Genomic DNA, 11,553 nt, shown 5'->3' with positions numbered 1-11,553 from the left:
ATGTTCTCTATGTATCTACAATAGAGTACTTTTTTCACTCGATACGATTCAATACATATTGTACAATATTGACAACTATGGTTGTAAGAAAAAAAAACATGTTATGTACAATTAGATTACTATTGGAAACGGATGATAAAGCCAATATGAAAACAAAAAACAAACATAAATGGTCAAAATGAAAATATTACAATGTAAAAAGTTAAAATGAAAACAATTCCAAACTCCAAAAGCTGAAAGTATAATTTAATATAAAAAAATACTGCATTTGTAAACGATCACTTAATAGTTCTATTGATATAAAAATATTTTCTTTTATTTTTTTAATTCTCAATATCAAGATATCTACTTGAATGGGTTCTGTGGGGATAAAGGAACTGGATGAGAGTATTGGGCCATGGGCCATGCCCGAGGATGCCAAAATGTCCGATGATGGTTAAGCAGTAAGAAGGGCTTGTGAGTTGATGGACCGAAGACAAAGATCGATAACAATGAGCAAGTGGTGTCTCCTGAGGAGCCAAACTTCCTCGAGAGGTGACGTGAGAGTCTAGAGCCTGACCACCTAGCCTTTGTCGTGGGAGAGACAACCATGCTTTAGAAGATAAACTTCATAGAGAGGAGTCAACAGTGAACTAAGAAATATCTGAAAAGAAGATTACTACAATCACATTAAATGTTCTGCACCTAAAAAATTGGCTGCATTTATGTAGAAGTGATACTTGAACAGTGATATACAGCCTTATAGCTACGCACAGAGACTCCAGGAAGGTTCTGATGGGACAAACATCCAAGAGATCATTTATCTAATCAACAAGTGGGAGGCTAAGATGAAAGGAGAGGGAAAGACTATATGAGGGGAGGACCTCCATGAAGGAGGGGCATTTGATCTGATCTAGTCGGAGAGAAAAAGAAAAGAAAGAACTCTGTGTACTAAAAAACGTTTGGAATTTATATAAGAACATACCCTCCTTAGATTTGACTGAGGAATATTTTTCTCTTCAAAGTATACTTCTCAATCACTCCATCACTAGCCCAATCTACTATGATACATACTTGATTCACTAAGTCTTCATCTGTAAAATCCACTCTCTAACAAATCTATTGTTGCGGGCTTATTGGGCCATCAATCTATTCTTCTGGGTTGAAGGTTCAATTTCTGTCTCTACAAGTTCAATGTTATTTCAACTAGTTGGTAATCCATGCAATGCACACAAAAATTTAACAAAATATTATTAGTTTCTTTACTTTCTTCTATAATTTTTTTGAATGAATATAAAATTTAATAATTGTAGTAATAATTAATATATTTTTTTATATGAAACTATTTAAAGAAAGTATGACTTGGTAAGATTTTGATAAAGAAATTTATGCTAAGTTAATAAAGAAATTTAAATATAGAATCAATCCTCCTTATAGTTATAATTATAACTATCCAACCATAAATAAATAAATAAAAGATATGTAGAAATGATGTTTAAAAAATGGCTAATTTATTTATTTTTTTTAGAGAGATTTTCAAGTTATATTTAAGACATTAATTAATTTTTTGTATAAGCGGAGATTTTTGTATATGTATGTTACTATATTTATGTGGTATTGTGATTTTAATAATAGGATTAGACCGGCTAGTTTAATAAGGAATTGAACCCTAAATTGGTTCGACAAAACCGATAAAAAAGAAAAAGGAAACTAGACTCTTTTTTCATTCTTTAACCAAGTTTTTTAATTTTTTTTTTATTTAATGCTAGGATAATAAAGTTAACTTCAAATTTTTTCATAACTTGTTCATGTTACAAGTGCAAGTGGCGAACCCGCCTCCCATGACATATGAGCAAGTTGCGGCTAAATTTTTTTTTATTTGTTTTTGGGTACTAGCATTCTCCGGTTGTCAATTAAACCCGCCGTATTACGTATGCATGTGAAGAGTCTGTGGACCCAATATCACAGTGATGTGTGCCTGTGTGGCATATGTACACCTCAACACTTGCTCTGTTATTTTAGCAGTCGTAGTACTGTAGTAGAGGCTTGGGAATGGAGAAAGTGAGAGCGGTGGTGAAGGAGATAGCGTACGCAGAGAACCACGCAAAGCTCTCACCTCTAAAACGCTCTGTGATAATCCCAGTCCTCTCCTTCGCTTCCTCTCTCTACACACTCGCTCTCTCCCTACGCCACTCTCTCTACCGCTTCGGCCTCCTCCGCAACCACCGCTTGGCGGTGCCGGTGATAAGTGTAGGCAATTTGACGTGGGGTGGCAATGGGAAGACACCAATGGTCGAGTTCATTGCTCGCTTCTTAGCTGACTCTGGAATCCCACCTCTCATTCTCACCAGGGTACGCTACAAATACCATTGTATTTTTCTTTTTCTCTGTTTTGAAATTTGGGTATGATATTGATGGGTGTTTATAAATTTTCCATCTTTCATTGCTTTTTTTTTCTTTCTCTGTTTAGAAATTTGGGTATGATGGGTGTTTATAAATTTATCATCTTTCATTGTTTTTATTTTCTCTGTTTTGATATTTGGGTATGATATTGATGGGTGCTTGTAAATTTTCCATGTTTCATGGCTTTTTTCTCTGTTTTGAAATTTGGGCATGATGGGTTTTATTTATTTATTATTTTTTTTAATAATTTTAATTTTCCATCTTTCATTGTCTTTTTTTCTCTGTTTTGAAATTTGGGTATGACCTATTAAGTTATCAAAATTGGTCATGTGATTAAAATCAGACCTGCATGGTTATTTCAATTGCCACATTGTGGGTTAGAGAAATTTTCCTCCAAATTTCTGTATTTTGTGAGGCTATGTTGAATTTCTGTGTGACAAAATGATATTGAGTAGAATTAGTTTTGGTTTTTTTTTTTTTTTTTGGGTATGTTGAGAACCAAAAAATAAAGTTACTGAGTCTATGTCATGTGAGAAATGACAAATAACAAATGAGAAAAAAAGTTCTGAAAAGAAACGCACGTGCATGCACCCACCAAGAGAGAACGAGGTTGGGGGGAGTGAGATGACTTAGGAAGTTTCAAAAGTGGTCCATGATGTTTGTGACAATGCCTACTTTTTGATTTTTAGTACTCGTTTGTACATCTAGTGCAAAGTGAACTGGTCCACTTTGTTATAGACTGCATTCAAAGAAACATAGAAACAGGTTGATGTTGGGATCACAGTGTGGCAACATCACTGTAATGACCAAATCACCACAAAGGAGGGGAAAAGATGAAGCAATCATTGTGACAATGGAGTAATAGACTGTTTCAAAAGTACATAGGACACTCCAAAGCCTTCTAACTTGTTGAAATAGGAATTATTTCAGCATATTGGCAACCCAAATTATTCTGTTCATCAGCTATTTTGATGCTTTAGTACTAACTGAGATAAAAATAACACCATGACCTTGCTTGTTGTCTCTCATAAGAAACCTGTCTTGCAATTGGACAATGCTGTGGGATGGCATCACCTTCAAGTTGTTACAGGGACAGCACAGATATGGACTGTTCTTAATGTGGGACTCACATGTATAATGCTCAATATCCATTTTGGGCCCCAAAATACTGTCTGTAAAACAGCCCCTAATCCTTGTAGGAGTCCTTTGATATTTTAACAAAAACTTGGCAATTATATCCTCAAGTCCATGGAAACTGCATGACTAGTTTAAGTAGGATGACCCCTCTTCTAGAGGAATTTCTTTTTTAATACATGTTTTGTCTTATCCAGAACTCAGGGAAAAATAGAAAATAGATTGATCTTTCCATATGAAATGAATTTCTCTGGCAGGGTTATGCTGGCGGGGATGAAGCTAGAATGCTTGAGAGGCATCTCTTTGGGAGACCTGCAAAGATCGGTGTTGGAGCGAATCGGGCAGCTGTTGCTGCTTCTTATTTTGAAAGATATGGTTACTTTGATCCTCGTAGTGGTACATCCAATCAGAGTCTTTGCCTTGACCAGAAAGTGGAAAGGCATCTTAAATTAGAAAAAATTGGTGCTGTAATTCTAGATGATGGAATGCAGGTATTATATTATCCTCTGTATCTGCTTTCCATTGTTGGAATGCAGTCTTCATCTATATTTGCAAATGTGCTGTCCCACATTTTTCTTTAGCATGTACTGTTTATCTGATATTTTGGTATAACCATCCACATCATTTTCTATAATTTTGTTTCTCAATGTGATGACCCAGAAGCATGTTCTGCTTGCCATTCAGAGCATATGCATTTTCCCAACCTATATTTTGATTTGCTGATGCTGATTACTATCTTGATTTTAATGATGAAGTCTTGAAACACTCATATTTTTACTCAGTGAGGTGTTATACTGATAGCATATATTATTGATATGGAAGATAGCACTGGAGCTTGCAGCGCGATCTAGAGATAGTAATGGTCAATGGGTTAACACTGTGGGGTAACTGCCAATTACTCCCACTTGGACCTTTAAGGGAGCCTTTGACTGCACTGAAACGAGCAGATGTTGCTGTCATCCATAATGCAGACCTGGTATGCAACATGACTGACCTTATTCAGTTTCCCTTTTTAAGTAAGTTTGCTTCAATGGACGTTGCTCATTTTGATCAGCATGTATTTAGATAGTTATTACTGTGTGCTTGTGTGTTATTGCGTGCAATAGATAATGACATTGAAGTAAAATTTATGCTTGGAAATCGCACAGGTTTCAGAACAAAATCTCAAAGATATAGAGCATATGATACGAGAAGTTAAAGAATCTCTCCCAATTTTCTTCACTAGAATGACTCCCTCACACTTTTTTGAAGTGGCAAATATTAATTCCAAACTACCTCTGGGAGCTTTGAGCAACACCATCATATTATGTGTGTCTGCCATTGGTTCTGCAAATGCTTTTGTGACTGCAATGGAGAAGGTAACCTTTCTTTCATTTGTTTCAAAAACGGCTTCTTGTAGATGCTGAGAAGCTTCATACATGTCATCTTCTTGTCCTGTGACTGATCATGTGGCATCATTGCTGCTCTCTACCTTTTCCCCTTGTGTCTCCTTACTTCTATATCTTTGCATTTATGTCTAAATGGGAGATACCTTGCTGCAGCTAGGAGCATCTTATGTTGATCGACTTGACTTCAGTGACCATCACGTCTTTCAAGCCAGGGTACAATTATTTTTATCTCTGCTGTGACTTATGTTCTTGTCAAGTCTGCAATTATACTTCTGTAGTTTTGCTAGAGACCGTGATACTTCTACCACACCTTAACTATACTTATTGTGTAAGTAAATAAAAAATTGTGTGTTTTGTCTAAAAGACTATTCTAGCTTTCTGTACGATCTTATTCCAAACTGCCAATTAAAACACATCTAAATATCATGTAGCAAATACTGTTTAAAATGATTGTGTCAGTTGTTCCAAACCCCCACACTCCCCTCTTCCAACCCAACTTTTTTTTTCCCTTTTCTTTCTTGCTTGAACATTAATTCAGAGGCTACTTGTATGTCGTAAGTTCTTGATGCCCTTTTTGTAATTTAATATAGGACGTTGAAATGATCAGAAGGAGACTTGAAGAACTTGAGGACAAGTTTGATTCCAAGCCAATTGTTGTAGTAACAGAAAAGGTAACTAAATATCAGAATCATAATACTGGTAGGTGGTTTAGGTATATTTGTAAAGTCTTGTCTCTCTCTCTCTCTTCCTTTAATATGTTTTTGGTTAAAAATCAGGTATTTTTTGGTATCATTCTTGAAGGCATATGCTCTTGATACACAATTTTTATGTTCATTTTCCATTAGCAGGTAGTATGTGCACCCTTCAAGTGATGAAGGGTGCTTGCTATACTTTTTCAATTAGAGGGCAAGTGTGCGTTTCCTAGTGAGTTGTCTTCATTATAATTGTGAACTGAAGAAAATGCAAAACCATGAATCATGGAGGATATGTATATTTAATGATGACTACGACTGAACAACTCATTGCTTTTATGTTTTCTTATTTTAATTTCAAATTCTATGTTTCCAGGATTATGATCGAGACTCTGAGACTCTTAAGCACTTGCATCCATTTAAAGTTTTGGCACTCTGTTCTGAATTGCAAACTATATCTCACATAGGATGCACCAAGAATGGATTCAAGAAGTTGTTGACAGAAGTGCTAAGAGTGAAATTACCTGGTGCAAACTAGAAGTAAGCTATGGTAAATTCAACTTAAGGGAGCAGCTTTGCAAGCATGCAGTGGGACATGATTGGAAGATTACATCTTGAACTCGGATGTCAACAGTATTAATACTGGATAGCTTGTTCATAGTTTGTATTCCCGCAAAGTTGCAAATGTGCTAAAGGCTCAAGTTTATAGTACTCTTGTATGTTACTATAGTCATACAAATCCATCTTTCTTATTTTTTATTGGCAAACTTACAATAGCAGCTTGCTTATAGATGTCTTAAGTAATATGGAAACATACAAACCCACAAAACAAGGTAACAACAAAATCAAATTTCAAAAAAGAAAAAGAAAAAAGAAAATACAAATGAATAAGCACACTAGATACAGGTCCAAAGGCAGGACTCCTCATTCAATTGCAAAGGCATAAGCAACACCATTGTCACTCTTTCTTCTGCAGTTGTTTGAGGTAATCTTCATTGTCCACCAAATCCTGAAAATATTAATAGCAAGGGGACACATGGGTGAGCTAGGTAGCTAGAAAATATCAAGATGCCTTGTTCATTACTCTTTGTAGATGTTAATAAGCAAACCAGCTAAAATTCATCGTCTAAAAACAAATGATCATCATATTAAGAAAATATATTTTCTGCAGCATTTGAAATGCATGTATTAACTATTAACCCACTTCAATTCTGAGTGGTTTGTTCCAAGTATGTGTCCTAAACACTGTTCTGAGGTATTCATATGTTTAGTTCTAGTAACTCAAACCCAAGACAAACTATGTAAAGCAGCACCACCTTTACTCTATATGGATATTGTCAAAAAAAGAAGAAGAGAAAAGAACAGGTTGTAGAAGAGTTTAGGACTCACCGTCTTCCAGCCATCTGGATCAACAAATGAAGTGATTTTGATGTTGGTTGTGGGAAATGAAACCGGTGGTAGGATTATTTGTCCTCCAAGTTCTTTGGTAACTAGTTTAACAGCAGCAGCACTCTTGTACACATCATCAGTGCCAATAGCAACCTAGAGAGAGGTCTCATTCTTGTCAAAAACTGGAATATCAATGAGCAAAAGATAACGCTATAAGAGAAAATCCTATACAGCTTACCTGTGCATATCCGTCTCCTTTGGTATACTCGGTTACATTATAATTATATCTCAGTTCCAAAACAGTTGTCTGAGTTAAATTTGATCCATAACCCACCATAGCCATAGAAAACTGTACAAGATGTGCAGTAAAAGAGATTGCATTATTGTCTGCTTCAAGAAATGATTATTGTGTAGTCTATGGTTAAATATTTGTTGGTGAAATGTACTACTAGAGTAACACGGCTGCACTAGGTTTAGGTGAAAATTCACCTGTTCTTGCGGGTTGTCATACTTCTGCAGAAGGTTCATGCCCAATGCCTGCATAGATTTGGAGCCAAAAGAAATCAGCATTCAGATATTATTAGATAAGATATGACATTGAAAGATAATAATATTCTGGTATAGTGCAAATTTTCTATGTTTCTTAATTAAAATGAATTTAAACAATCTGAAAGACTTTTATCTCTATGGTTAATACTCAAATGGTTTTGTTTTGGGAGATTCAGCAAGACTGAAACCTTCCATTTCCATAGTGTTTATTTAGATTAGCAGTTTGAAAAGGCGTGTTTTTGAAAAACAACTATTTCAAAGTGCTTGTTTTGAAAACGTAAATTTTAAAGCTATAGTGGAGCGTTAGGTAAAACCTAAGAAAGTATTGTGACATACATGTAACATTCCAGACATATATAATGTTATGGATTAAAAACATAAACATTTTGGAGCTCTTCATAAAGCATGATTCACAGCATAGCTAAATTGCTTAATCAAGCTTCTTTGGATGCAATCTGAGTAAATTAATGAACATTATTATAGACTACAACCCCCATAGTTAAAATACATTAACAGTTTCTTTTGGCTATGCCTTATCAGTGAAAGCTGAAGTGAATGAAGCTTGCAAAATGTGTTTTTAAGTTCAAAATTTTCCACATCCCTTTCCTTGATGTTTAAATGTTCTCAGTTGTCAATGTCAAGTCCTTTCAAGTCTCACTATCAAAATGTCTAAATGCTGATACTATCTTTCAAACTAAAATTTCCATAGTTCTAGATTCATATTAGCATTTTTTTGCTTGAGTTCTAAGAAGTCAATACACATGAGCATTATGAATACACCAGGTTAATTAACAAAATTAGTATTAATTTACCATTTCATAAAACTCAATAGCACGATCAAGATCCAGGACATTAAGCAATATTTGACAAAGTGGTTCAGGAGTTGGGGGCCTTTGAAGGAGCTCAAAACTATAGCCATTAGGATCCTGCACAAAGGCAAAGATGGTCGAACCCCCTTCAGCAATTGGCCCTGGTTCACGGGTGATGACTCCACCCTTTGCTCGAATATTTTCAACCACCGTATAGATCTGAGAATTAAAAAGTTAATTAAGGTTTTAGATAATGAAAACTGTAAAGTTATTCATATGTACTTAAATCAAAATGATGCTCACATCTTGAGTTGCAATTCCAAAATGTCCAAAGCCAGTCCCAATATCATATTTGTCGACTCCATAGACTGTAAATTGACATAAATTTAAAAGTATTAGAAATTAGGGAAAGTATTTCTACTTTATGTTTGATTAGTCTACAAATGAAAGTATGAAACTAGTATGACAAGGTCACAGTCATTGGATTGGAAAAGAAAAATAAGCAAAGCATCAAATATCATTATAACTCTAATCTTTCTTAATGACTTTATTCATTATGATGATTAGCTAATTTTTAGGCTTAGAAAAAGTGATAAAACAGTTCAATTTTAATGTGAAATTCAAACTATACCTTAATGTCAATTATGTTATGGTTCATCTATGAATAATAAAAATATATCTAACTAGTAATGAAACAAAAAAGTATCAGGCTATCAGCGGGAAAGTTTGAAGTAGTCATACTATATGTCAATTCCAGGACAAAATGAGTGTCCTGAGGGCCAAACCCAACAATTGCTTTCGAGTATTTTTGCTCTGGGAAGTCCTTTTGGCTCAGCAGCTTCATCCCAAGAGACTCAGTGTAAAACCTGTCAATTGAGGATATATTTTTATAATTTGAATATAAAGAAAATGCCTTAAAATATGAATGCATACACAATTATGCCCAGAAATAACATACTTAATGGTGCTATTAAGATCACCAACTCTGATATCAGCATGCAGGAAACGACGATTATCTTTCTTTACCCAATCCAACACATCATCATCAGGAGTGGTGCGAGCAGCCATGCTTGATCCAATCTGATCAATATGTTATTGTTACATAATTAGCAACACAATCCTTGATTTAAGTCTTAAAGTTTTGACCAAAATTTTTGTTCAGAAAAGTACATGAACTAATATTGATCATTAAAAAAAAAAATCTTGTAGAGAATCATTAAATTGTCTAGTAATAACACTGAAAAGCGAAAACTGAACTATGATCAAGTCCATAGCTCAAATGGATTATGATGGAATCGTTGAAATTATGAAGTCAAATAAAGTCACAAGATGTGTCAAGAACAATAATAGTCTCTTTCTCTCTCTCTCTCTCCCCCTATTTTTTCTTGCGAAGCAATAACATTATAAGTTGTACTTGTCTCAAGTCAAGACTCTCAACATCCATCATCAATCATGAAGCCAAGACACTAGTTGGTGAGCTTTTGAAAGTATTTATTTATCTTCTGTTTTGAGTAAAAACCAACATATACTTTTGAAAATAATGAAGTACTTTGAAAATGCAATCCAGGTGATGCCAACCAACTGTTATAAACACTCACATTTTGACCTGTTGGCCAAAACAACATACAAATAAACTCTAATTGGCTTATGTATATGTATACGTGAGCCAATAACTTAAGTTGATTAAAGATTGGCACAAAAATCAAACTAACTTGCATGAAAATAAGTAAGCTGTCATAACAATAAAGAGAGCAGCGTACCAGGTGTAGGAATAAAACAATACAATAGGCAAATTGCTTGCACTTAGCCATTTTAAGCATATAAGCAATAAAATTTATGATAAACCACAACACTTCTGTACACAGATTATGCAACCAATACTACCTATTTATACCATAACATTGTGTGTTACATTAGCAAAAAAAAAAAAAAAAAATTGGGTTTGATTTTTGTTATTTTCCATTTGGTCAAATGCAATACTTTTATTACATTGTCGCGTTTCTAGATTGGCTAATATGTCAAATGGGGTTGAATTTCAATCTTTCAAAGTGTTGAAACAAAGGGGATTGATTGTTTCAAACCGCATTGTTATGGTCACTCTGGCTTTAATATATTATTAGCCTTGGCGGTGGTGCTATAGTAATTGGCAAAGCTTGTGTGAAAGTAAACATGGTTTTTTTCTCCCTCTGAAAATGCTCTTATGTTCATGGACTTTTGCATACAAGTGGTTTCTAGAAATGTGCCTAGCTCGATTGGGTCTCATTGCTTTCGACACTCAAATACTTATCTTTCCAGGATTGCATTTGCAGCTCATTTTTAGAGATGCAAATTGCGAAGACCCAAAACGGCACCTTGTCCAATGACGTTATGCTGACGAATGCAAGGGTCAAGAATGAAGTACCGCTCCAACCTTATGTGAAGATAAACTTTTTTTTTTCGGCAATTTACTGTGTTTGTAATATAAAAAAATGGTAAAAAAAAAAAACTATTTATTAAATTTCTTTATTTAACTTGGCATAAGATAGAATTGTTTTCTATTAAATTTTTGGTAAAAATGCAAAACTGACCCTCTAACTTTCAGCTTTTGTCATTTTAGTCCTCTAAGTTTCAATTTTTATCAATGTAGTCTTTCGTTAAAACTTAGTTATCTTTCTCCGTTAAGTGACCCTCTACCTTTCAACTCTTTTTTTTATAATAATTATCATAATTAAAAGAAAATTAAAAAAAAAAAAGCAAGTAAGGGGAATGACATCGTTCTCCTTACCTGAGAAATCAAAACCTTTCATGAACTTGAATTTGAGTCCTAAGTGAAAGCCAACAAGGGCGTTCTCGGGCAACAAGCCAATGGCACGCTGCACGCCTCAAAGCTGATTTGACATAGCCCATCTCCTTCCCGATCATGCAAGTATCGAGCACGAGAACGAAAACCGGGGAGAGTGCATTGATCGGTGGTGTGTTGAGCGTAGACTTCGTCGGGGAGATTGGTATCGGAGATCATGGAATAGTGAGGAGGGAAATGGTTGCGCTAGTAACAGCAGGGGCAGATCTAGATATTGGCGGCGAAGACGACGCAAGCGTAAGGGTTGAGAACAGAGACACAGGTTTTGCAACGAAGCGGATCGTGGGGATGTCAGGGTAAGGGCGGATTGGAGAAATGGAGGCAGCGAGTGGGATTACGCACTTGCTCGCTTCAACCTTCGTTCGTGGCCA

At 35.1% G+C, this 11,553-nt stretch overlaps 2 protein-coding genes across 2 annotated transcripts; one reads left to right on the top strand and one right to left on the bottom strand.

Annotated features, from left to right (window-relative positions):
* The first annotated feature begins 1,970 nt into the window (after positions 1–1,970).
* Positions 1,971–6,474, top strand: LOC142641685 (putative tetraacyldisaccharide 4'-kinase, mitochondrial). Its single transcript, XM_075816163.1, has 7 exons — positions 1,971–2,331; positions 3,774–4,007; positions 4,343–4,492; positions 4,665–4,874; positions 5,058–5,117; positions 5,495–5,575; positions 5,973–6,474. Exons 1-7 carry the CDS (start codon positions 2,032–2,034, stop codon positions 6,132–6,134), a joined length of 1,197 nt encoding a protein of 398 aa, XP_075672278.1. The 5' UTR covers positions 1,971–2,031; the 3' UTR covers positions 6,135–6,474.
* On the bottom strand, positions 6,318–10,200 carry LOC142641686 (lactoylglutathione lyase GLX1-like). Its single transcript, XM_075816164.1, has 9 exons — positions 10,104–10,200; positions 9,302–9,423; positions 9,085–9,209; positions 8,647–8,711; positions 8,347–8,562; positions 7,475–7,522; positions 7,224–7,334; positions 6,986–7,138; positions 6,318–6,605 (listed from the first exon to the last, which is right to left on the bottom strand). The coding sequence occupies exons 1-9, from the start codon at positions 10,161–10,163 to the stop codon at positions 6,555–6,557; spliced, it is 951 nt and encodes a 316-aa protein (XP_075672279.1). The 5' UTR covers positions 10,164–10,200; the 3' UTR covers positions 6,318–6,554.
* Positions 10,201–11,553: the final 1,353 nt, after the last annotated feature.

The sequence above is a fragment of the Castanea sativa genome, chromosome 6 (assembly GCF_040712315.1).
Source record: "Castanea sativa cultivar Marrone di Chiusa Pesio chromosome 6, ASM4071231v1".
Taxonomy (NCBI): domain Eukaryota; kingdom Viridiplantae; phylum Streptophyta; class Magnoliopsida; order Fagales; family Fagaceae; genus Castanea; species Castanea sativa.
This window is presented reverse-complemented; position numbering and strand designations above follow the sequence as displayed.

Bases quoted from the DNA above. Each gene is read 5' to 3' on its own strand.
- LOC142641685 (XM_075816163.1), top strand. From the start codon at position 2,032: ATGGAGAAAGTGAGAGCGGTGGTGAAGGAGATAGCGTACGCAGAGAAC. The intron at 4,493-4,664 runs GTATGCAACATG...GAAATCGCACAG, and splicing joins TCATCCATAATGCAGACCTG to GTTTCAGAACAAAATCTCAA. The intron at 5,118-5,494 runs GTACAATTATTT...AATTTAATATAG, and splicing joins ATCACGTCTTTCAAGCCAGG to GACGTTGAAATGATCAGAAG.
- LOC142641686 (XM_075816164.1), bottom strand. From the start codon at position 10,163: ATGCTTAAAATGGCTAAGTGCAAGCAATTTGCCTATTGTATTGTTTTA. The intron at 9,210-9,301 runs GTATGTTATTTC...CTCAATTGACAG, and splicing joins GATCTTAATAGCACCATTAA to GTTTTACACTGAGTCTCTTG. The intron at 8,712-9,084 runs GTATGACTACTT...GTCAATTTACAG, and splicing joins TGTCCTGGAATTGACATATA to TCTATGGAGTCGACAAATAT.